Source organism: Sceloporus occidentalis, unplaced genomic scaffold (genome assembly GCF_023333645.1).
Source record: "Sceloporus occidentalis isolate IW3139 unplaced genomic scaffold, rSceOcc1.0.p SCAF_8, whole genome shotgun sequence".
Taxonomy (NCBI): domain Eukaryota; kingdom Metazoa; phylum Chordata; class Lepidosauria; order Squamata; family Phrynosomatidae; genus Sceloporus; species Sceloporus occidentalis.
The window spans coordinates 31,593,580-31,618,830 of NW_028316988.1; the positions used below are offsets into that span (position 1 = coordinate 31,593,580).

Genomic DNA, 25,251 nt, shown 5'->3' on the forward strand with positions numbered 1-25,251 from the left:
TCTCTCCCGGGAGGAGGAAAATCAACTTTGCCAAAAATCAGGATTTAAGATAGAGAAACAAGTAAAATACCTGGGCATTAATATTTCGAAAGATAACCTAAAATTGTTTGAGTTAAATTACGGCACAATTTGGAAAGAGATCAAAGAGAAAATATATAGATGGAATAACTTGAATCTTTCTTTATTAGGAAGAATAGCAGTTATTAAAATGGTTATTCTCCCTAAATTAATGTTCCTATTTTTGAATCTACCAATAGTAATAAAAAAGAATCAATTTAAGGATTGGGAAAAAGAACTGAGCAAATTTTTATGGAAAGGTGCAAAACCGAGGATTAAGATGGCTATTTTGAAAGACTCCAAGGAACGAGGGGGTTATGCTCTTCCTGACTTACAAGCATATTACTGGGCCTGCAGTTTGATGTGGATACAAAATTGGGTGAAACTAGATGATAAAGAAGTGTTAAACTTGGAAAACACACAACTAAGATTTGGCTGGCATGCATATTTATGCTATGACCAAGTGGAAAAGAACAGAGACTTTAATAATCACCCAATTAGAAAATCTTTATTATTGTCTTGGGGAAAATTAAAAAATATGTTTTATTTTAAAATTCCAAGGTGGACCTCAGCCCAGGAGGCCTTTTTTGGAAGGTGGCTATTAAATGAAAATAATATCTGGTTATCATATAAGGATTGTTTAAGGAAAGATCAACAAGGAAATTTAGCATTTAAGTCACAGGAGGAGTTAAAGAAAGAAGGGTTTGACCTAAATTGGTTTAATTACTTCCAAATCAAGAATAAATTTGTAGAGAACTCTAAAAAGGGAGGAGTAGAAGAGAAAATGAATGAGTTGGATGAGTTACTTTGGCAACCAGACAAAAAGAAAATATAGAAGATATACAAACTGTTGTGTAGTCGCTTACTAGAGCAGGATACGATTAGGGAATATATGCCGAAATGGGCTCAAGATTTGGGTAAAACAATTGATTTGAGGGAATGGCAAAACACCTGGAAATAGACTCAGGAATTTACTATTGCACAATTCATTTTAAATCATGAATAGATGGTACTATACCCCTTGGAAGATTAAAAGAATGTTTAATTTAGACCACGGAAAATGTTGGAGGTGCAATTGTGATAAAGGCAATTTAATACATATTTGGTGGAAATGCAGGGTGATTCAAGATTTTTGGAAAGCAATACATAAATCGATACAAAATATATTAGAAATAAACTTTCCATTAGACCCCAAACTTTACCTCCTAAATATGACAACTGTATTAAAAACTGAGGATGAGAAGACATATTGGAGGATAGTGCTCTATATGGTAACGGCAGCAAGAGTAGAGATAGCTAAGTTGTGGAAATCTAATAAAGCCCCCAGTTGGGATATTTGGATGATGAAAGTTAATGAGTATAGAGTGCTTGATGTAATCTCTTGTAATGTAAAGAACTTTAGTAAAAAAAGGGTGAAGGAAGATTGGAAGAAAGTGATAAGCTTTTGGGAAAAGGAATGGAACATAAAGGGGGGACTTATTGAAATGTAGATGAGTGTACTAATTGGTAACTTAAGGTTTTCCCTCATAGTAAATGATTTTGAGATGCCTTCGAGAGGGAAATAAGACTTTAACTGCCCCTTTCTTTTTACATTCCCTCGGTTTTGTTAGTCATATTTCTACGCCAAGAGCAGGCTCCGAGACTACCTGGAATAGAGGAACATGTAAAAGGGTTTATGAGAAGACTAAAAGACACAACCAAGGAAAATACTACAAAAATTTAAAGAGTGATATATAATTTGGCAGAAAGTAGGTATTGTATTATATAAATGGTGTGAAAGATTTGTAACTATCTGCTTAAGTTGTTATAATAACTAAAGGGACTGGATACACATACGAAAGTTAGATGAAACTAGAATTTAATTTATCTATCGAATGTGAGAACAACGTAGACCTAGATTATGTTTAAGCAGTATTCCTCTCCAATCCGGGAAGGAAGGAAGGGATCCAGAAGAAGGGTTCTGAAGATAAGAAGACTTGGATGCAATTGCAAATTTAATTATGGAATGTTTTAATTTTACCTGTAGATGACATACAGTTGTAACTGTTTTACAATTTGATTGTGTTTGTTTTTATATGGAAAATTGAATAAAGATTATAAAAAAACAAAAAGCAAAGTGTTGTTGTTTTTTAAAAGGGATTTGAAAGCCGATTTTCAACCCCAGCGGTCACACATGATACCACTTTGGCACCCAAGAAGGGGAACCAGATGAGTGAAGGCTGTCACAAACTTCTCTGCCATTGTGGCCAGAAGTATTTCTCTTCTCCTCTTCCCCTTTTCCCTCCTTCGCTTTTAACACTTGGCTTTGCTAGAAATTAGACCCTTGGCCTTCTCTGTCCGGTGGCACTGACTGCATGGAGAGAAGATCTTCTTCTTCCCAGCTTGCTGTGGGTCACTCAGGTGGGTTCAGGGCAAATGGCAACCTCACTGGTTTGTTCCCGGGCTCCAAGGACTTTCCCTTTTCTTCACAGCCACATCTTTCTTCCCCCAGACTGACTCACACAGGAGGCCATTTCTCCCCAAGGTTCCCCATCTTCCTTCGTGGGGCTCATCCTCACTTCAAACTTACTAAGTTGTGCAAGTTGTGCATTCCTGCCAGGCAGACCCTTTGATTCCTCTTACAACCGCAACGGTTTCATGGCTGTTGAGAGGAGGAAATCAGAGTGGGTTTCAATCTATCGCCACCCATAATAAAGAATCACAGAGTTGGCAGAGACACCCCCCCCCCCCCCGGCCCATTCAGTCTAACCCCATTCTGCCTTGCCGGAACACACCAACCAAGCCCTTCCTGTGACAGATAGCCATCCAGTCTCTATTTAAAAACCTCCAAAGGAGACTCCATCATCTAGACTGACGTACAAGTGTACCCCCCACAATCTCAGGTGGGCAACCAGTGCCACCATCAGCTTTGCAAATACCCTGGTGTTCTTTCTGTGTCTGCTCTCTTTCTTGGCTAGACATGAATTGACAGGCCAAGATGGTGGAAACTGGAAACTCTTGGCTTGACAACATCACTTTCTTCCCTGCTTGTTGTGAGCAGAGAGAGGCTAAAACCCACTCCATGGATTCCCCCACTCACCAATCCAGCAAATGCAGAAATTCCCAGCCGCTGTTCTTTGGACCTTACCACACGGGGACTTTTTGAGCGTCAGTTCGCATTGGTCAATTCATATTCGCATCATATCGCATCGTTCATCCACACTCGCGCTCTCTGAATACACTTTGCCGATTTGTATTCGCGTCGTATCGCATCATTCATCCACACCTGGGCGGCCTTCCGGATCGAGGAAGCAGCTGAAAGTGTAATGCTGAATGTATATGCTTCCACACACATCTTTGTGTGTGTGTGTGTGTGTGTGTGTGTGTGTGTGTATATATATATATACACACACATACATATACATATACACACACATATACACACACACACACACACACACACAAACTGTGGAGCAGCTGAAAGTGTAATGCTGCATGTATATGCTTGCACACACATCTTTGTGTGTGTATGTGTGTGTGTGTATATATATATATACACACACACACATATACATATACACACACACATACACACACACACACACACACACACACAAACTGTGGAGCAGCTGAAAGTGTAATGCTGCATGTATATGCTTGCACACACATCTTTGTGTTTGTGTGTGTGTGTGTCTACATATACATATACATCCCCCCCTCCCCGGACACAAAAGGTTTCTGCTTTATCTCGTTCAGTGGAAATAACGCTCCCAGCCCCGGCGGTTGTCCTGAAAGGGGAAAGGGCCAACGGAAGGAGATGGGGGAAATTCCAGCGCAGCATCATGGGAAATTTGTAACCGGTGGTCTTCAGGAGAACCAGCGGATTGGATGTACACACCAGCCAAAGCAGCTGAGTTTTCGCACTGGCCATCAGTACAGATCCCGTGAATCCACTAATTTTGCGGACTCGCAAAACAGAGGAGCCAGCTGCCTTCAGTTCGGAACCCTGCCGTGAATACGCATTGGCCAAAGCGTATTCACGTTATATCGCATTGGTCAATGCGTATTCAGAGCTCACATGTGTGGAACTCCAATGCTATATAACGCGAATACACATTGGCCAATGTGAACTGACGCTCAAAAAGCCCCCGTGTGGTAAGGTCCACTGTTTTAAATTCAATTGACGGATTGGAAGAAATAGAAGAAAACCTATGGCTGAAAAGCACCATACCGAGAGGGACTTGCCGCCATACTTCTACAAGAACATTCCTCAGGTGGGACATCTCTTGTACTTGGTGTCCCTTGGCCAGGAAAAGAAAGAGATGGCTACAGAGAGTAAGAGGCCTGTTCTCAGGGAAACCACAAGGAAGTTGGCCAACCCAAAGCACTGTGGTTCATGCAAGGAAACAGACCGGCCTAATCCTCCCTCTCAGGAGGGACAGAAACTGAAACCGACTTCTAACCAAGATCTGCCTTATGGCATCATTATAGCAGTTTGGTACCACTTTAACTGCCAAACCAATTCTGAAGAAATCTTGGGCATTTGTAGCTGGCACTCCCAATTCTCAGCTATGAGAAAGCACTGGTCTGCTGTCCAACACAGAGAAATGTAAGGTACTGCACTGAGTGTGGAAACATGAAATGCACAGATATAAGATGATGGGGGACACCTGGCTGAATGAAACTACCTGTGAAAGAGATCTGGGAGTCCAAGTAGACCACAAATTGAACATGAGTCAACAGTGTGATGCGGCAGCTAAAAAGGCCAATGCAATTTTAGGCTGCATCAATAGAAGTATAGTGTCTAGATCAAGGGAAGTAATAGTCCCATTCTATTCTGCTTTGGTCAGGCCTCACCTGGAATATTGTGTCTGGTTCTGGGAACCACAATTTAAGAAGGACATTGAGAAACTGGAGCCATGTGTCCAAAGGAGGGCAACTAAAATGGTGAAGAGTCTGGAAACCATGAAGCCCTATGAGGAAAGACTCAGGGGCTGGGGATGTTTAGCCTGGAGAAGAGAAGGTTAAGAGGTGATATGAGAGCCCTGAACCCTGAAGGGATGTCATATTGAGGAGGGAGCAAGCTTGTTTTCTGCTGCTCCAGAGAACAGGACCCAAAGGAGCAATGGATGTAAGCTCCAGGAAAAGAGATTCCAGCTCAACATTAGGAGGGACTTCCTGAGAGTAAGGGCTGTTTGACAGAGGAACACACTCCTTCCTCGGAGATTATGGTGGAGTCTCCCTCCTTGGAGGTCTTTTTAAAAAAAATATTATTAAAATATAGCAATTACAGAAAGAAAATGAAAAACCATATAATACAGAAAACAACAACATCAAAAAAGTAAAATACATCAAACAAAAAAAAAAGACAAAAACAAAAACAACATACTTCCATTACAAACCTTTGAGCATGTATTATAAAGTTTTTTTACTTCCTTGGAGGTCTTTAAGCAGAGGCTGGATGGCCATCTCTCAATGGGAATGCTTTGGTGGAGAGTTCCTGCATGGCAGAAGGGGGTTGGACTGGATCAGGGCCCTTGCGACTCTGATTCTATGATTCTATGAACTGTAGCACCACAGGCCTCCAACAAAGCATTCTGAATAGCCCTCCCTAAACCACAAATCCCAGGAGTCCTTTGGGTGGTGCTGTGCCAAGTAAAGTCCCAAAGTGCCACAACTGTGCCATGCATGTGAACCCCCAATATAGCCTAATGGTCATGAGCAGAAGACCCATTTATGTTTTAATATTAGTATTATTTGTTATTAACTTTTGCAATCAATGTTTTTGCTTCTGCCTTTTTTGTTACTGTAACCTGTCTTGAATCCCATTGTGGGAGAAAGGTGGGATATAAATCCTTGAGATAATAAACCTCCTTTTACAAGTGAGGGAATGTACAGCTGGAGCACCGCAAAGAGCAGCCATCTACCCTTTTGTTTAAAGGCCTTCCACCAAGAGATTCCCAAAAGACAAGTCCGATTGACTGCTGGAGAGCTCTTCTCCTCAGAAAGTGATTCCTAATGTATAGCCAGACTCTTGCTCCTCATTTGAAACCCTTGGGATTTGGGGCCAAGCCGCTAAGGCAGCAGAAAATAAACTCCTCCCCTTCTTCCACATGAAGGCAGCATTTCAGAAATGAAAGACAGCTGTATTGTCTCATCTTTTCTCTGCAGTCTCTTGGCTCAACATCCTCAACTCCCTCAGCCATTCCTCAGCTACAACACAACCAACCACCTTTTGGTTGGCAAGGGCAGAAAAGAATCCACATTTCAAAAGGCAAGTAATGAGAGGGAATATGGTTACTCTACTGGCACAACGACCAGTAGTCACTTTTGCAAAGTCCCTTTAAAAAAGCATATTCAGAGGCTTCCTCCAAAATATTATGCCCTCCTTTGGTTAATCCTATTTTCCCCCAAAGTGACCAGAAAGCAATGGGAAACCAGGGGGAACGCCTCTTTAGACACGGAAGATTCAGAGCAGCCATTACCCGCCACCAAATGCTGTTCTAAGGAATAGGAATGGATTACTATCCATGACTTTCCATGCGCTAGGAAAAGGGCCTTTTCCTCCAAGGAGATGCTGCTGTGGACACCGAGGTTTTCCTTTTCTGCTGAAAGCAATGAAGAACCAACAGAACCAACAAAAGGCAGACATTCAGCTCTGAGAATATTACTGGATAATTTATTCAGAATTTTCTTTTCTAATATAAACAGTTAATTGTTCAATATTTTACACACAGCAAGTTTTCCACTTTATATTCAAAGATACTCTCTGAACACATCACTGCTTGGCTCTTTTATATGAAAAGCACTGGAAAAAATCAAGTGGGTCTACTATTGATTCATTTCACTCCTCCCCCCTTCTGAAAACAAAACCATGGCACATTATGTTGATCCATTACTTGGAAAGAAGAGGTATCTTTTTTTCTGGTTTTGCTGCAAACCTCCCTCCCTCCCTCCCCTCCATGCTGAGACTCTCTGAACACACAAAAGAGCAGCAAAGTGGGCACATGATGGGAGAAGGGGCAGTCAGTGCCCAGGCACTCAGGGGCATGGCAAAGGTTTTTCTCCGCGTTGGTAGCCCAATGGCTTGCAAGGGGCTGCGGGCATCATCCTGGTCCCCCTGATCATTCCCTTCCTTCAAAACCCCCAAACCTCATGGCATCACTAACCTCCAAAGAAGAAAAGCATGACCCCTGGCATCAAGACCCCTCCCTCAGCACCTGGCAGTTGGGTAAGATTTTGGCATTTTCTATGACCACTTGAATTACAGAGCCATGTTTCAACCCCTTGCCATAAATAATAATTGCAAAAACAACAGTCACACAATCCTAATAAAGCAATTGTGGACAACATAATCGACATCAACTGTACACCTGAAAAAGTCTCAGAGATCAAGAAGTCCTTCAGGCTTTGGATGGCTGGGATAAAAGTAACAGCTGGGAGCAAATGCCAGGAAAGAGCGAGGGGGGGGGGGGGAAATCCAGCTGAGGCCATATTGTTTTGGGATTTCGCAGGGACCACAGGAACTGATAACCAAAACACCCAGCAGATGCCTAAATGTGGAACCAAAACCTTCAATACAGATTGAAACTCCCATGAAAGTCACAGGACAGAGCTTGGTGAAAAACCAAATTAAATCTTACTGACCAGAACTGGCCTTTCAGTCTCTTGACCATCCAAGGTGGGACTTGGAGGGGGCAAGGCACAAAAAACCCAGCACTTTTCTTGCATCGGCAGGGCACATGGTTACTGAGCTGAAAGAGGCACACATGGCCAAAAGGGTATCGCTATAAGCATGCATCCCACACATGAGCATAATGGAAGGGCCAATCCAAGTAGCCACCTCAGAGAAAAGGGTCTTCTTTTTCTCCCCAAAAGATCTGGCCTACCTTGGGGTCCCAGACCAAGAGCAGCCCCCCCTCCTGCTGGACTGCTCGCCTCACATGGGACATGCCCTTGCCAGGCTACCAGGATATGTGCATGTGCACAAAAGAGAGGCATTAAGGCCAATGAACCGGAAGGCAAAAGTCCTTGCCAAAACAGTGAGTGAAAAGGGGGAGAGGATCCACATGGCCAAGCGTGCCAAAATGGCTCTGCAGCAGATTGTTACCCCCTTCTGCCAAACATTTAAAAATTCAAAGCCCAACCTAGGTTAAAAGTCAAGCTCCCACAAGAGACGGTGGATATCTAGAAGTGACTTTGCTTCAGATGACCAGAGGCAAGAGGAGTCCGTGGGCCTCTTCCCATCCCCTTCAAACCTCCGTTGCCCACAGAGCGGCCTGGAAGGGAAAGAACTGGCTAAGCATACCAGCAGCCTGAATTCTCTAAGGAGAATTCTCTAAGGAGACAAAGAGGTAAAGTGCTCCTGCCCTGCAGTCCCCTTCCAGAAAGCACACAGAACTGCTGCCAAAAGCCCCCATCCCACAAGGCTGTGGTTGGGTGGGATGGAAAGGCTGTTTTGCCAAGGAAAAGGAGCCAGCTTGGTGCTGAGAAAACATGCCATTCTTAGACAGTGGCATGTTTGTTTGCTGCAGCCTCCTCAACAAATGTCTGGGGACACGAGATGTGGCCATTCTGCCCAGCCACCTTTTCCTGGTGTCCTAAGCGCATGGCAAAGGGCACGCACCACATCTGTACGGGGCTCCTCACCAGTCTCTAGGAGAGAGCCAGTTTTGCTTTCCTGCCCACAAATTCAAATCTGTCCATTCCGGCTCAAAAAGCAAATTAAAAACAGAAATTAAAGCATTTCAGATGAGGTGCCAAAGGGAAATGGAGAAAGACTGCCAAGGCCCCTTATGAGCGTGGCTTTTCTCTCTCTTTAAAATCTATACATTTTTTTTAACAAAGCACATGTGTTAGCTTTCCCATCAAGAAAATAAGATCCTTCTGCAGCCGTCTCCCACCTCACCCCCTTTAGCAACGATTCACATTATACGGAACTAATTTTTTAAAAGCTTATTCAGAAAACAGGAAAAGACACAAGAGATAAAGGCATTTTGGTGAGGCCTTGGTCTTGGCAGATGAATGAAGCTACCTTGCAGCATGTGAAAAGCAAGGGCCCTTTGGAGGGAAGGGGGCCAAGGAGCCCATATCCTCCCATGTTCGTGGGTGCGCATGTGTGTGTGGGGTTAAATTGTCCCACATGTCTAGGGAGGTTTTTTTTGTTGCAGACCTCTCATTCCCAGCTACCTCGGAGCTTCTTATGGGGGGGGGGGGAGGGGGGCTGCTGGGTGTCTGATTTAGAGGGGTACTCAAATTCTTGCTCTCTCAGAAGCAGCCAAAGCAAAGTCTGTCCCAAAAAACTTGTCAGGACAGTGGTGGTGGCTAGTACAGCTCTTACTGATTTCAATGGGGTCCGTGCAGGGTTGCCTCCCAATGGACTGTTGTGGAAGAAGTCATGCTCAACGTTCACAGCATACATCTCAGTATCCTTCAAGAAATGGAGAGGAACAGACAGTGCTTGGGTTAAAACAAGGCCGCTTCTGGACTGAGACTCCCAAAACTCTCCAAAAGAAATTCTGGGGTGAGGCATTTTTGGAGTTGTGGTAAAAAAAGGAATTTTTTAAAGCCCTAGGCAGATTTTTCCTTGGCACTGTCTGCACATGATACCCAAAAAGGCATAAAAAGAAAGGAAAATGAGGCAGGGGGAGAAGAAAAGAAACTGGCTGAATGAGTTAATGTAGGAGGAAGTTTTGACCACTTTCTGAGCTGTAAGAACTCCAGCCGATGTTATTTGCCTGTCCAAAGGTTTTACCTCCAGCAGCCAAATGTTTTGGGATTTGTGCAACAATGGGTGTGTATATATATATGAGGGAATGCAAGTGAGCTAGCTTTAAAAATTAAACAGAAGCACACACACGCACATGCAGCACTGTTATCTGAAAGTTAAAAGTACAGGTTTTGTGCATTACCACCTCCCAGCAGTTAACACTTGCCAAAATTCAGCTTAGAGACTTTCTAAGGCTGGTTTTGAAGACCAAGGAAGGGAGCTGGCAAGCAACATTCTCCTTGAAGGAGTCTAAACTAAATATGGTTCAAGGAAGGTGTCAATAATTTATAGGGAGACTTGCTGGCTAAGATTTAAATATGTCACAACACACACACACACAGATAAATGTACACACAGACAGACTGACACATAATGGTCACCAGTTGGACCTTGAGAATCTTGAGTAAAGAGGGTGAGGAGGGTAGGGGGCAATGGCAGCCTCCTTGCTTAGTCCCAAAAGCCCTGGCACAAAAACCTGAAGTGGAGGAAGAGGTTGGCTACTGTTTGGCTACCTCGCTTTGCTGAATCGCATAGGGGAGGGGGGCGCAGGGAATCCCATCCCCCCAAGAATTCTTCCATATAAAAATAATCTATTCAGAATTCATTCATGCCGGAGGAGTTTGTGGGGCAGGTGTGGAGATCGTGTGAAGATCGAGCAAAGATGGGAGCAACACACACGCTCTGCAGCAGGGATAAAACTGTTAGTACAAAAAAGACTCACTCAATTTTCACTTACACCTCCGTGTGTGTGTGTGTGTGTGTGTGGTTTATCTGTGTATGTGCATGTGTCTACACACACACTCAAATCACATACATACGCACACACACACGGCTTAACCCATTAAGAAGAAAAGCAGCAACTGTTGGTCAAATCAGAGGGAAAACAGAGAGAGAGTCCGTGTTTGACACATCTTGAAGATCCTTCAGCCTTTCAGAAAGAAGACAGACCAGAGCTCCCAGGCAAGGGAAGGAGAACGACTTTCGGTTGTACTGGGGGACATTCCGGCATGGGGCTCCCTTCCCTCTTGCCAGGGCAGAGGTGCCCAAATGGTTCCCTCTAACCAGGCAAAGGCTGAGGTGGGTGGAAATTCTTCCTCCTTTTCACGGTCCCCATGTCTCTCGGGCACAGCGTAGTGTGAAGGAAGAAATCAGCAGCCACAGAATTGTTCATTTGTGTTTCACAGACAAAAAGCCAGCTGACATTGAGTCAGCTTTTGCACCCAAGAAAAACACACAAAACAGAAGCACGTGAGGAGACATTGTTCCCCCCCCCCAATCCTCCCTCTGTGTCCATTTTAATCTTCTGATGATTAAAAATCTGAATAGAAAGCAAGTCCATATATCTCCGTACGCTTCGTCAACAATACTGCAAGTCCTGAGATTTGTGTAGAGAAGGAAAGACGGAAAGGAAAGCAGTGGGCGGCTGCTGTTAGGAAGGGCTTGAGTGGGGCATGGAAAGGATCCGCCCGTTCTTCTTGCCCCCATTCATGTGGGTGTAAGGGATGTGCTCATCGTAGTTCCCTTTCAGGCCCACCGAGGGGATGCTGTCCCGCCCCAGAATTTCGTTCCGCTGAGAGTAGGAGGCTGGGTCCAGCGGGATGCTCTCCATGTTCTCAAAGTCCAGCTCATACTCCTCTGTCTCGGGTGGTTTGTTCTCTTCACTGTAGAAGAACGAGACCTCTCGGAAGGAGGGGTGGAGGTCTTCCTTCAGCATCTCAATGATCTCTGTGAACGAGGGGCGCATCTTGGGGTTGTACTGCCAGCACATCTGCATCAGGCTGTGGCTGCAATGACACATGGACACAGAGACACACAACACAACCCCATTAGCTTAACACGGAGCTCCCGGCCTCCTCTCCATCCTCACAGTCTCCGCACTGTCCCTCTTCAGCTCTCCTCTGGAATTTGGTTTGCAGTACCACAGAGCTTGGGAAAGTTACTTGGGAAAAATTAGCTAGCACATGTTGAGGGCCACAGCACTGGAATCCTGATACCAAACTCACACCCATGTCCACCACAGGAGGAACCATCTTTGCCCTCAGCCAGTTTCTAATTCCTTCCTCAGTGCCCTTGGGAGGAAACAACCTGGAACAAAACTGTCCTGCCAGCAGCTAAAGACTGCCTGCCTCAGTACCTCCACCTCCCTCCAGCTGTATAGATTCTAACTGGCATCTGCCTTGGTTGGAAAACAAGCCATAGATGAAACAAACACATCCTAAACACTATTGTTTAACTGGCTACAAATGCATTTTCACGACTGTTTTCCTGTCCTGCCAGCTACTCCAAACAGCAGGAGTTCCTGAAACAGGAGACTCAACAGCTGGGAAGAACTATGGTCACTTCGCACACTTCCTATTTGCACCCTTCATACCAGCAACACAGTGTGCATGCTTTCCCTTCAGGCACAGTGAACTCCCCACCTTCTCTCCTCAAGCCATGTGGCTGCAGTCCTGTCCCATCCAGAAGCCCTACTGCTCAAGGTGGGCTCCACTCCTGTGATACTTACAGCCGCTCTGCACAGTTTTCAGGTTGCTCTAGACAACCACCATCCATGATGAACTTCAGGACTTGCTCATTGGAGAGTCCCTGGTATGGCTGCTCTGCTAAACCACTGATTTCCCAAAGGACGACGCCAAAAGACCTGGTAGGGGAAAGAGGGGAGAATGTGGCTCAGGCACCAAAAAGACATCTCTGGCCACTCGCCCACCAAAGCCCAGTCCTCTCCCATCCAGAGGCCCCACTGTTCAGAGTGGGCTCCACTAAAAGCCATGACTGTGTAACTCAGAATGGCCAGGAAATCCCAGGAGAGAGCAGCTACATGGAGCCACAAGCCTCCCCTCCCACACCCCTGGAGAGTGGGTATGATGATCACGGGACAGGGGCACCTTCCTCCCAGCTTACCACACATCAGAGTAGGCTGTGAAGACACCATCCTTCAGGGACTCTGGGGCCATCCACCTCACTGGCAGCAAGCCCTTCCCTCCTTTGCGGTAGTAGTCTGTCTCATAGATGTCTCTGGTCATGCCAAAGTCTGAGGAAATAGAGAGTCAGTTTTTTGTGGGTTTTTTGGGCTATGTGGCCATGTTCTAAAAGAGTTTTTTTCCTGACGTTTCGCCAGCATCTGTTTCTCTGAAGATGCCAGCCACAGATGCTGGTGAAGTGTCAGGAAGAAACTCTTCTAGAACATGGCCACACAGCCCCCCAAAAAAACCCACAAAAAACTATGGATGCCAGCCATGAAAGCCTTCGACTTCACAGAGTCAGATGTTTGTTCACAGAAAACAAGAGTATAAGCTTCTGCTGGAGAGGACAGGGAAGGGGCCACCCTCTTTTTAAAAGGAATTATTAACAATACAACACAAAGCTTTATCACATGGGCTAGGTAATTTGCAATTGCAACAGTTAACAGTGCCTTTGTTTGGGACTTATCACATGACACCATGCCTCTTCAGAAAGAGGGACCTCTGCCATACCTCCAATTTTGACAGTAAAGTCTTCAGCTACCATGCAGTTCCGGGCTGCCAGGTCTCTGTGGACAAACTTCTTGGCATTGAGGTAAGCCATGCCGTCGGCAATTTCTGCAGCCATCTGGATCATCTCTTGGAGGGTTGGGGGTGGACGGCCAGGGTTGTTCTGAAAAGCCAAGAATGTCAGCCAGGCCATGGGCCTTTGGGCACCCAGCTGCCTTCCCTGGGCCCTGACCTCTCCCCACCCCAATCCCAAGCTGTTACCTCTGCATCCGGGCGCAAGGACCTCAAGTAGCTTTTTAGGTCTCCGTTGGCCATCAGCTCCATGACCACTAGTGTGGGCTGCCCTTTGGACACCACCCCTAAGAGGCGGACCTAACAAAAAGGAGGAAGACAGGGAACAGAGAAAGAGCCTGTTTATTTGCAGCTCGGCTGGAGGAGCAAAATCCAATTCCCCTGACCCTGGGGCTGCTGGCAGGACAGAATAATCCCAAAAGTAACAGAGCGGCCCTTGGTACCAATCCAGTGGGGGCTCTCCTACGCCACTTGGCCCACCTTGCTAACTTTGGAGGGACTTATATGCCTTCCACTGCTCTGTTCCCCCTTTAAAACTGGTTCCACCTGAGGACATCCATTTGCAAAGCAAAATGGGCCATTGTCACAACTCCTTCCCTGGTTACTGTCCATGTTCAAAAGGATCTCAAGACTCCATTGTGCTACCTGCTAGTACACAGGTTCCACAAGAGATCCACACCTTTTATACTTCTTCAGGGCTTTAGAATTGCAGGCAAGTGGCTCCCCCAAAGACAAGTTCCTTGGCCCCCTCCCACTCCCCTTCCTCCTCACCACATGGTGACAGCTGAAGCCTTTCATGACAGAGGCTTCGTTGAGGAACTCAATGCGCTCCCGCAGACTGGCTGACTCATTCACGGTCTTGACTGCCACCCGGGTCTCAGCCTCCCCCTTGATGATGTCTTTGGCAACACCCTCATAGACCATGCCGAAGGACCCCTGGCCCAGCTCCTGCAGGAGGGCAATCTTCTCCCGAAGGACTTCCCACTCATCAGGTATGTACACTGCAGGGCAGAGAACCAAGAAGGACAGGTTGCTTACCTGTAACAGTATTTCTTTGAGTGGTCATCTGCGAATACATACAAATGGGTTTCACTGCGCCTGCGCAGTGCGGTTCGGAACTTCTAGAATCACTGGGCAAAGTACACTTTGCAACAAAAAGAAACTTTTTGGCGGTAACCCCGCCCACCCACTATAAAGCCCCTGCTTCCCGCTCTTTTCCCCAGTTCCGCATTTTTACGCCGCGTAGGCGCTAAGAGAATAAGCCAATCAAGAGCAGGACACAGAGGGGAGGATGGGCGGGATTTGTATGTATTCGCAGATGACCACTCGAAGAAATACTGTTACAGGTAAGCAACCTGTCCTTCTTCTTCATGGTCTCTGCGAATCATACAAATGGGTTTAGACTGACAAGCTTAAGTAAGCGGCGGAGGGAGTGTCCTGAGACAAACTGTTCAAACAAAACTGGTTTATTAACAATAAAACCATTGAAACCCAACCTTAGTGTCAGTCATTAATCCCCAAGAGCCTTGACCAATAACTGAAGACTGGCATGCAATTTACAGAAGGTAAGGCATAAGGTACCTGAAACCTGTGAAGCCAAAATAGATATCCATAACCCTGTTATACTGAAAATAAACCCATAACAATGGTCATGAACAGGGAAATTGAGGGAGGCCAGGCCCATGGGAAACCTCATTGCAAACCTCGAGAACCCCAAGTGTAACTAGATTAGAAGGCATAGAACTATGGTATTAGTGCAGCCCTGATATCAGTACAGCTCTTCCAAACGCTGCATCTCGTTTGGCCCTAACATCCAACCTGTAATGTTTAATAAAAGTCATTGGTTGGGACCGAATGGCAGCCTTGCAGACATCCTCCAAGGGAATTCCATTCAAAAAGGCTGAGGAAGCTGCTACCGCCCTGGTAGAATGAGACCGAAGCCTGGTCGGAAGCGGCCTTCCCAAAAGCTCATAACAGAGGTGGATAGTGGCCGCCACCCATTTGGACAGTCTCTGGGGGGAGACGGGCAGTCCTCTTTTCGGTTCCAAGTAACACTGGAACAACCTATCCGACCGACTAGAGGCTGCCATTCTGTCCAGGTAGAAGGCAAGAGCCCTCCTGACATCGAGGGAATGGAGAGTCCGCTCGGTCTCGGTGGTTGGATCCGGGGCCAGGGTGGGTAAAACAATGTCCTGGCACATGTGGAAAGTCGAGACTACCTTCGGAAGGAAGGAAATATCAGTACGGAGGACCACTTTGTCCCTATGAAACCTAAGGAAAGGTTGGTCCCTCCGCAGCGCAGAAACTTCGCCCGCACGTCGGGCCGAAGTGATGGCCACCAAGAAGACCGTCTTCCAGGTCAACAGTCGCAAGTCAGTAGTGGCCATCGGTTCGAAAGGTTTGTTTTGTAAGGCAGCCAGCACAGAGTCCAGGCTCCATGCCGGAGTCGGTGTCATGACCGGAGGATGTAAGTTCGCGTAGCCTTTGAGGAAGGCCTTCACGAACGGGTCCCTGAAAAAAGAAGGTTTGCCCCCAAATTGGAAATGAGAGCAGATAGCAGAAAGGTAGCATTCTTGGACTGCCTGAAGGAAGAGGCCCCTCCCTCCTCAACTGTCATCTCGGCCTCAGAGGGAGAGATCAGGCAGACCCAGCAACATCAGGGACTGCCTGAAGGAAGAGGCCCCTCCCTCCTTAACTGTCAACTCGGCCTCAGAGGGAGAGATCAGGCAGACCCAGCAACATCTTGGACTGCCTGAAGGAAGAGGCCCCTCCCTCCTCAACTGTCATCTCGGCCTCAGAGGGAGCGATCAGGCAGACCCAGCAACATCTTGGACTGCCTGAAGGAAGAGGCCCCTCCCTCCTCAACTGTCATCTCGGCCTCAGAGGGAGCCATCAGGCAGACCAGCAACATCAGGGACTGCCTGAAGGAAGAGGCCCCTCCCTCCTCAACTGTCATCTTGGCCTCAGAGGGAGCCATCAGGCAGACCCAGCAACATCAGGGACTGCCTGAAGGAAGAGGCCCCTCCCTCCTCAACTGTCATCTCGGCCTCAGAGGGAGAGATCAGGCAGACCCAGCAACATCAGGGACTGCCTGAAGGAAGAGGCCCCTCCCTCCTCAACTGTCATCTCGGCCTCAGAGGGAGCCATCAGGCAGACCCAGCAACATCAGGGACTGCCTGAAGGAAGAGGCCCCTCCCTCCTCAACTGTCATCTCGGCCTCAGAGGGAGAGATCAGGCAGACCCAGCAACATCTTGGACTGCCTGAAGGAAGAGGCCCCTCCCTCCTCAACTGTCATCTCGGCCTCAGAGGGAGAGATCAGGCAGACCCAGCAACATCAGGGACTGCCTGAAGGAAGAGGCCCCTCCCTCCTCAACTGTCATCTCGGCCTCAGAGGGAGAGATCAGGCAGACCCAGCAACATCTTGGACTGCCTGAAGGAAGAGGCCCCTCCCTCCTTAACTGTCAACTCGGCCTCAGAGGGAGAGATCAGGCAGACCCAGCAACATCTTGGACTGCCTGAAGGAAGAGGCCCCTCCCTCCTCAACTGTCATCTCGGCCTCAGAGGGAGAGATCAGGCAGACCCAGCAACATCTTGGACTGCCTGAAGGAAGAGGCCCCTCCCTCCTTAACTGTCAACTCGGCCTCAGAGGGAGAGATCAGGCAGACCCAGCAACATCTTGGACTGCCTGAAGGAAGAGGCCCCTCCCTCCTCAACTGTCATCTCGGCCTCAGAGGGAGAGATCAGGCAGACCCAGCAACATCTTGAACTGCCTGAAGGAAGAGGCCCCTCCCTCCTCAACTGTCATCTCGGCCTCAGAGGGAGAGATCAGGCAGACCCAGCAACATCTTGGACTGCCTGAAGGAAGAGGCCCCTCCCTCCTCAACTGTCATCTCGGCCTCAGAGGGAGAGATCAGGCAGACCCAGCAACATCTTGGACTGCCTGAAGGAAGAGGCCCCTCCCTCCTCAACTGTCATCTCGGCCTCAGAGGGAGCCATCAGGCAGACGCAGCAACATCAGGGACTGCCTGAAGGAAGAGGCCCCTCCCTCCTCAACTGTCATCTCGGCCTCCGAGGGAGAGATCAGGCAGACCCAGCAACATCTTGGACTGCCTGAAGGAAGAGGCCCCTCCCTCCTCAACTGTCATCTCGGCCTCAGAGGGAGCCATCAGGCAGACCCAGCAACATCAGGGACAGCCTGAAGGAAGAGGCCCCTCCCTCCTTAACTGTCATCTCGGCCTCAGAGGGAGCCATCAGGCAGACCCAGCAACATCTTGGACTGCCTGAAGGAAGAGGCCCCTCCCTCCTCAACTGTCATCTTGGCCTCAGAGGGAGCCATCAGGCAGACCCAGCAACATCTTGCACTGCCTGAAGGAAGAGGCCCCTCCCTCCTCAACTGTCATCTTGGCCTCAGAGGGAGAGATCAGGCAGACCCAGCAACATCTTGGACTGCCTGAAGGAAGAGGCCCCTCCCTCCTCAACTGTCATCTCGGCCTCCGAGGGAGAGATCAGGCAGACCCAGCAACATCAGGGACTGCCTGAAGGAAGAGGCCCCTCCCTCCTCAACTGTCATCTCGGCCTCAGAGGGAGAGATCAGGCAGACCCAGCAACATCAGGGACTGCCTGAAGGAAGAGGCCCCTCCCTCCTCAACTGTCATCTCGGCCTCAGAGGGAGCCATCAGGCAGACCCAGCAACATCTTGGACTGCCTGAAGGACGAGACTTCTCCCTCCTTTAACTGTATTTTGTATTGTATTACGATTTTACTGTACACCGCTATGATCATCGCGGAATAGCGGTCTATAAATAAAACATATTATTATTATTTATTATTATTTGATAGATGCGAGGCGTAACCCCGCATCCATCAGTGCCCTCAGGAACTCCAGCACCACCGGTGTCGTGACTTGGTCCGGAGTGAGTTCCTTCTCGGTAAGGAACTGCAGGAATCTGTTCCATTTGGCTGCATAGGACCGCTGAGTTGACGGTTTCTGTGCGGCCAGGATCACCATCTGTACCGATTCAGAAAGCGACGTCAGGGATGGAGCCTCCAAGCCACCAGAGGAAGGTTGTCGACATCCGGATGGCGTATGCGTCCGTCCCGGATCGTGAGAAGGTCGGGGCGAGGCTCGAGTCGGAGAAATTGTCTCTTGGAAAGCTGTAGGAGTACCGGGAACCATGGTTGTCTCGGCCACCAGGGGGTGATCAGGATCGCCTCCGGGCAGTCCAACTTTATCTTGGAGACCACCCTGGTGATCATCGGGAACGGTGGAAAGGCATAAAGCATCGGTCCCGACCACCTGAGCCCAAACGCGTCCCCGAGGCAATTGTCGGTCGGCGTCCGGGAGCAGAACTGGGGACAGTGAGTGTTGCGAGCGGTCGCGAAGAGGTCGATCTGGGAATATCCTCATCGTCTGAAGAGGTTGTCGACCGTCTCCGGATGTAGTCTCCATTTGTGGCAAGTGGTGGCGGACCTGCTGAGTTGGTCCGCCAGCTCGTTCTCGTCTCCAGGTAAGTGAATTGCCTGCAAGGTGATACCCCTGAGGACACACCAGTTCCAGATTCGAAGCGTGATGTCTAACAGGGTAGCGGATTTGGTACCCCCCTGTTTGTTTATGTAATACATTACGGTGGTGTTGTCTGTCCTGAGCAGAACCACCTTGCGCAACACAGCCAGTTCAAAAGATCGCAGGGCCTTCTCTACCGCCAGCATCTCTAGGGCATTGATGTGGAGGCGGCTCTCGGTCCGGGACCATCTGTCTCTTATCGCAAGGTCGAGCAGGTGGGCTCCCCAGCCTTCTAACGACGCATCCGTCGTCAGGGTCAGTTGAGGCTGTGGCGGGACGAATGACATGCCTGCGCAAACGTTGCGGGAGTCTAGCCACCATTGAAGAGAAGAAGCGACCGGTCTTGGGACGGTGAGCCATTTGGAGGGGCGGTCCGTCATGGGATCGAAAACTGACAGGAACCAGGCCTGTAAGGGACGAAGGCGAAGTCTCGCCAAGGGGGTGACAGAGGTCGTGGATGCCATGTGTCCCAGAGCCACTTGGACGTCCCTGGCTTTCACCCTTCTGTGGGCCAGGCAGGACTGGACGGCCGCCGTCAGTGCCTGGAAACGGTCCCGAGGGAGGTATGCGATGCAAAGCACAGAGTCGAGAATGGCACCGATGAATCTGATGCGGGTGGACGGGTCTAGGTGGGACTTTTCCCTGTTGATGACGAGGCTGAGGGACTCGAGCAGACTTAGGGAGAACCCGACCGCCTCCTGGAGCTGGGTCCGTGAGGTTGCAGCGAAGAGCCAGTCGTCCAAGTATGGAAAAACCATGTAGCCCTTTTGGTGGAGATAGGCCACTACCGGTGCCATGCACTTGGTGAAGACCCTCGGAGGCGTGGCTAGGCCAAAGAGGAGGACGTTGTAATGGTAGGCCTCTGTCCCGACAGCGAAAGAAAGGAACCGCCTGTGAGACTCCCGGATCCCTATGTGGAAGTAGGCATCTTTGAGATCGATGGTCGCGAACCACAAGCCCTGGTGGAGCAAAGGAAGGATAGAGGCCAGAGTTACCATGCGGAAACGACGGTAGTCCAGGAATTCGTTAAGGTTTCTTAAGTCTAGAATTGGTCTGATGCCTCCATCGGCCTTGGGTACCGTGAAGTACCGAGAAAAGAAGCATCTGTGGAATTGATCTGAGGTGATGGGTGAAATCGCCCCCTTGGTGAGGAGAGTGCGCACTTCGTCGAGAAGGGTGTCAGAGGGTGGGGTAGAAACGAAAAGTCCGGTTGGAGGAAGGTGTAGGAACTTGAGGGCATAGCCCGTACGGACAATACTGAGAACCCACGAGTCCGAAGTAATCGTAGCCCAGGTGTCACCGAAGGGCCTTAAAATGTCTAAAAATGAAGAAGGAAGGGTGGGAGAGACGAAGCGCGCTGGAGACCTTCAGGCCCGCTTCTTGGCCTGGTCAGGTTCCTGGCGTCGGTTCTTTCGGTACCGACCCGAGTTGTTGCGTCGGCCCGAGGAGGAGGAGGATTGGGAGGGGTATCTCGGTCTCTGGGGCCCTGTTGCTGGAAAGGGCGGTCCTGATGGTAGGGTCTCTGGGACTGACCTTGACTCTGCCATGGGCGCTGCCTCTTCCGGAACGGTGGAGTGGAAGTCGAAGACATGCCATGTTTTCTGGCCGCTGCCTTCATCCGGTACTTCTTGTTGAGAGCCTCATCGGTGTCAGTGTGGAAAAGACCCGATCCATCAATTGGCATCTCCTCGATTGCAGCCCTGGCATTAAGGTTAAGATCCAAGCCCCAGAGCCATGCATGGCGACGAAGTGCAATAGCTGCCGACATCGCCCTGCCCACACAGTCAGTGACGTTCCTAGCTGTGGTGATAAGCCAGCTGCCTATCGAATGCGTCTCGTCCCTGATTTCGACCAGCTTCCGTTGAATGTCGTCAGGGACATCAGGAACCAAGGGGGAGATGCTTTCCATCAATGCCTGAACATATGCCCCCATGCATGCATTGTAATTAGCAGCCTTGGCGGCGAGGGCAGCGGCAGAATAGGCCTTTTTAACTAGAGCATCTACCTTCTTGGCCTCTCGATCGGCTGGAGATGTGGCCTGTTTTTGGGTAAAGGTCTGTTGAGAGCCCTCAACTATGGCCGAATTTTGCTTTGGGTGCGACGCCAGCCAAGGACAGCATGAGGGAGGGATCCTATAAAGGGATTCCACCTTACGAGTCGATCCCGCCAAGGAGGTCGGGGAGTCCCAGGAGCGTTTGAGAATTGTTTGTAGGGACGGTAGGAGGGGAATCGATGGTGGAGTTGGTACTCTGCCTTGAACTCGCCGGTCGACCGGGTCTTGGGCACCTTCATCGGCGTAGGACAGCTCAATATGGAGTGCGTTGGCCATCTTGATGATGTGCTCATTAAATGAGCGTACGTCATCTGTTGGCGAGGACGGTTCCGGTTGGTGCATCTCTTGTGGAGAATCAGGAGGTGACAGGCTCACCTCCGAAGCCTCGTCGGAGGACACCACTTCGGGTTTGGAGTCCACAGGGTCGGGGGTCTCGCGCAACCGGCAAGGTCTTAGGGCGGGAGCGGTCCGACGTGTGGGTCTCCTCGGTGGGCCCTTGAGTGCGGTGAGACGGGACGGGAGCCGACTGTTTGGAGGTAGAAGGCTTTTGAACAGGTGGTCTGGAAGTCAAATGCCTCGACGAAAAACACTCGAACGCCTGTTCTCTGGACACGGCCATATAATATTTGCCCGAGTCGGAGTCATAAAAAAAGTCAGGGTCCTCACGTGGGGTCCCTCGTGGAGACTTCGGGACGGGCACGGGGGAACGCCGGCTGGAAGGGAGTGATTCCTCGTCTTCAGAGTGAATAAACGGTATCGTGGTCAGGTCCAGTTGAGGCAAAGAGGGAGTCGCATCCATCACGGGGTGGAGGATAACGGGCTCGGGAGGTAGCTGGTGAGGGGACAGCGAGCGGGCTGATGGAGGAATATCTCTCAGTGCTGTGAACTTCCCGGAGTCCTTGGTGGTAGACTTAGTCCTCTTCAGGACGGTATCGGGACCGGAGCCGTCGATGGTAGTAGACTTGTGTTTCTTTGAGATGGGATCGGGATCGAAGAGATCATCCCTTGAAGGCCGAGGGGTCTTTTCACGGTGGTGCTTCCTCTTCTTGGAGGACTTAGATGAGTCCCGGTCGCCATGATGAGAAGTGTCCCCCTTAGATGAAAGGGTGGTCTGTAGCGTGAGTCCAGATGATGGCCCCGCATCCCTCGTCGAACCAGTGGACTTCGAGCCCAAGGTCTTAGACCCAACCCCGGTAGACTTTACTTTGGGGTCTTTCTGGCGGGCTGATGGGTCGGTCGGGGTCTTAGAGGTCTTGGAGCCCGTACCGAGTGAGGAAGTGGCGGTCCTTTCTTGCCGTGTCGCAGAGCTGGTACCGGGTACTGAGCCACCGGTATCGTCCTTCCGTGTCAAGGACGGAGACTCAGAAGATTCCCCTTTGCCCGAGGTCTTATGGGGGCGTTTGGTGGTGGCGCTGGGCATCGTTAGGCCACGGGCCACAACGTTGGCGGCACTGGGTTCAGCCGAACCACGGGTCGCATCGGCAGGAGGTGCAGAGGCTGCGCTGGCAGGGCTGCCGCGGTCTGTTGTCGAAGAGGCCGTAGGGGCGGAGGAAGGGCGCGGGTCTCCCTCCGTAGACTTCTTCAACACTCCCTGGGAAATGGCCGAGGTGAGCCGCGACTCCCGGTTTTTCCTCGCCTGGGAGGTCAAGGATTTGCAAACAGTGCAGGCCTTGACATCATGTTCTCTGCCGAGGCAGAGGAGGCAGGAGGAATGTGGGTCCTGAATGGGCACCTTACCTCCACAGATATCACATTTCTTAAACGGGGCCGGAGGCATAGTGGAGGGTAGGAACAAAGCCAGAGTCAAGCCGGTCCGCGGTCACCAAAACACGGGGAGATCTGAGCCAGAAGGTCAAAAACAGTCCAAAGTCACCAAAGCACGGGGGGGATTAGAGCCAGAAACGTCAAAAACCAGTCCGAAGTCAAAAAAGAGCCAGTGATTCAGTCCAAAGAGCTAGCAATAGCAAGCAAAGTTCCTCTACAGCAGCAAGCGCGGCGGAAAAAAGGAACTGGGGAAAAGAGCGGGAAGCAGGGGCTTTATAGTGGGTGGGCGGGGTTACCGCCAAAAAGTTTCTTTTTGTTGCAAAGTGTACTTTGCCCAGTGATTCTAGAAGTTCCGAACAGCACTGCGCAGGCGCAGTGAAACCCATTTGTATGATTCGCAGAGACCACGAAGAAGAAGTACACATGTTAAATCAGTTGGGAAGGAGGTTACTATGCAGCTTAACTTCCAACAGAAAGGGAGGCCTAGGTCCCCACTGCAAGCCTGGGCTGGCAGGTTCAAGAACTCTCGGAAACTTTTTCCGTTCTGAACGATTTTCCTTCAAGCAAATATGGGCTCCGCTATGTTAGAACTAGACCTCGTTTGTTCTCGTGTCAGAGTGCCCTGAAGAAGTCTCAATGAAAGAAATGGAATACCCCCCCCCCTCCCCTTGCTTCTTCCACAACTTGTCTCTATCATAGCTGGGCAGAGTTCTATTCTACCAACTGCCCAGATAGCAGCGATGTAAATTTAGCCTTCAGAACATGCCCAGGCCTCCTCCTGGCCAGCCACCTTTCTGGCACTCTGTTGGCCCCAACCATCAGGAAATCCACCTCTTTTTCCTGGCACAAGGAAGACTCGGCTCTTGTTCCCTCGTTTTCTGTGCTCACCAAGCTTAGAGTCCACAAGCTTTCTCACCCGCTTTTCTATCCTTCTACTCTCTGGCTCCTTTCCTTCATTCTTTCAGTGCTTGGCCAGTGCCCCAAATGAAGACACATGAAAAGGGAAGCAGGTGGCCAGCCTCAGGCCTGCTGGAAAAGGGCCTTCCAGGTGCTTTTGGCATTCTTCACCATTGGTCATGCTGATTAAGGCTGCAGGGACTTGAAGGCCAATCATTTCTGAAAGGCTGCATGATCTCCATTACACAGAGCCCCCCAAACCCTGAGTGGTGGAAGTCTAATCACAGATGACTCTCAAAATTTAAATCTGCTCTCTCTGGCTGGCGTGGGGAGCCCTTTTTGACCAGGGAGTCATACTGTCAGCCAACAAACCTCAAGGACAAGCTTCACATTCCCCTTCATATGCCCTTAAATTTTTGTGACTGCTGCCCAGGGATTTGACAGAGGCCTGCATGGGCCAGATATCCCCCATCACTGCTGCTTCAGAGAAAGATGAGAATAGGCTGCAAAAATTCAACAGCCATGGATAGGACAAATTTCCCCTAAATGGGTCCTTAACTCCTGGGAGCAAGAATAATTTCCAAAAAGTGCCAACAAATTAGTGCTCTCAGTGGACACAGGGCATCTCGTACCATCGCTGGCGCTGAGATACTCAGGGTTGGAAGATGCATAGAGCGGCCCCGTCGGTCCTTCTGTCTGCCTGAGGAAGGGGAAGTAAGAACAAGAGTCACTTCAACCAAAATGTTTTCAGCTACAGGCAAACTGCTTTGTTGTACAAGTTGGTTAGAAGGAATTATCTCCCCTGACCTCCACCCTCCCTGCCTGCAGCTTCTTGGTTCAAGTTCAAAACACCTGAGTGTGTTATGGGCAACTGTGTGACTGTTGCTTCAAATTGTGCTGTTGTAAGTGGCCCTACAGCCATGATTATGGTGACAGCTGAAACACTTACCTTTTTCTGATGAAAACATATGTGCCACCAAGAAGCATGATGAAGATGATGACAAAACGATCGGGACAATAATGCTCACAAGGCTGGGGGGAACGTTCACTGGAGTTGGGGAAGAGAGGCAAGACAGGGTCAGACAGGAGAGCAGAGCCCTTTCCCAAAACATGATAGACAACCATCTGCCAATTGAGGCTATGTGCCACACCCAGAAGCGATGCTCACAAACTGCTGAAAAGCTTATTCTGACAAAGAGAACTGGTTGGTCTTTCAGATGTCACCTGGGAGCTGCTTTCCAGCCACCACGATAGCCATGGGGGACTGGTCTCATCCTGGAGGAGATGCTGTGCCTTTCCCAGCTCCCCAAATGCCCCCATATGCGCTGTGTCTCTCACCAATGACTCTTTCCAGGATTACAATCAGGCATGCAAAACCTAGTGCTTCCATTCCCAAACTCCTCCAACCTTCCCAGCCCCTTCTCCCTGCCCCCGCCCCCCCCCCCCCGCCTCCCTATTAAGAGAGACAGGCACATCATTGCTAGGAAGTGGCTTCTCTTACGGTAATCAGGAACAAAGAAGTACACAGGCTCTGTCCAGGACCCGTTGCCTGCCAATGAGGTGGCTCGGACACGTGCGCTGTAGTTCCCAGGTTGCAGCGCCTTCAGCTTGCAGCCCTGGTCAATG

General features: G+C 49.5%; 1 protein-coding gene across 1 annotated transcript; it reads right to left on the reverse strand.

The window, feature by feature from the left end:
• Positions 1-6,693: 6,693 nt before the first annotated feature.
• Positions 6,694-25,250, reverse strand: LOC149308519 (insulin receptor-like; the record flags this gene model as incomplete). The annotated part of the gene is given in 10 exon segments (XM_089537115.1): positions 6,694-11,589; positions 12,312-12,446; positions 12,707-12,836; positions 13,279-13,438; positions 13,537-13,647; positions 14,119-14,348; positions 24,258-24,325; positions 24,575-24,632; positions 24,635-24,673; positions 25,127-25,250. Coding segments are annotated over 10 exon segments (1,410 nt in total), but the record flags the coding sequence as incomplete, so codon positions are not given.
• Between the last annotated feature and the right edge of the window lies 1 nt (position 25,251).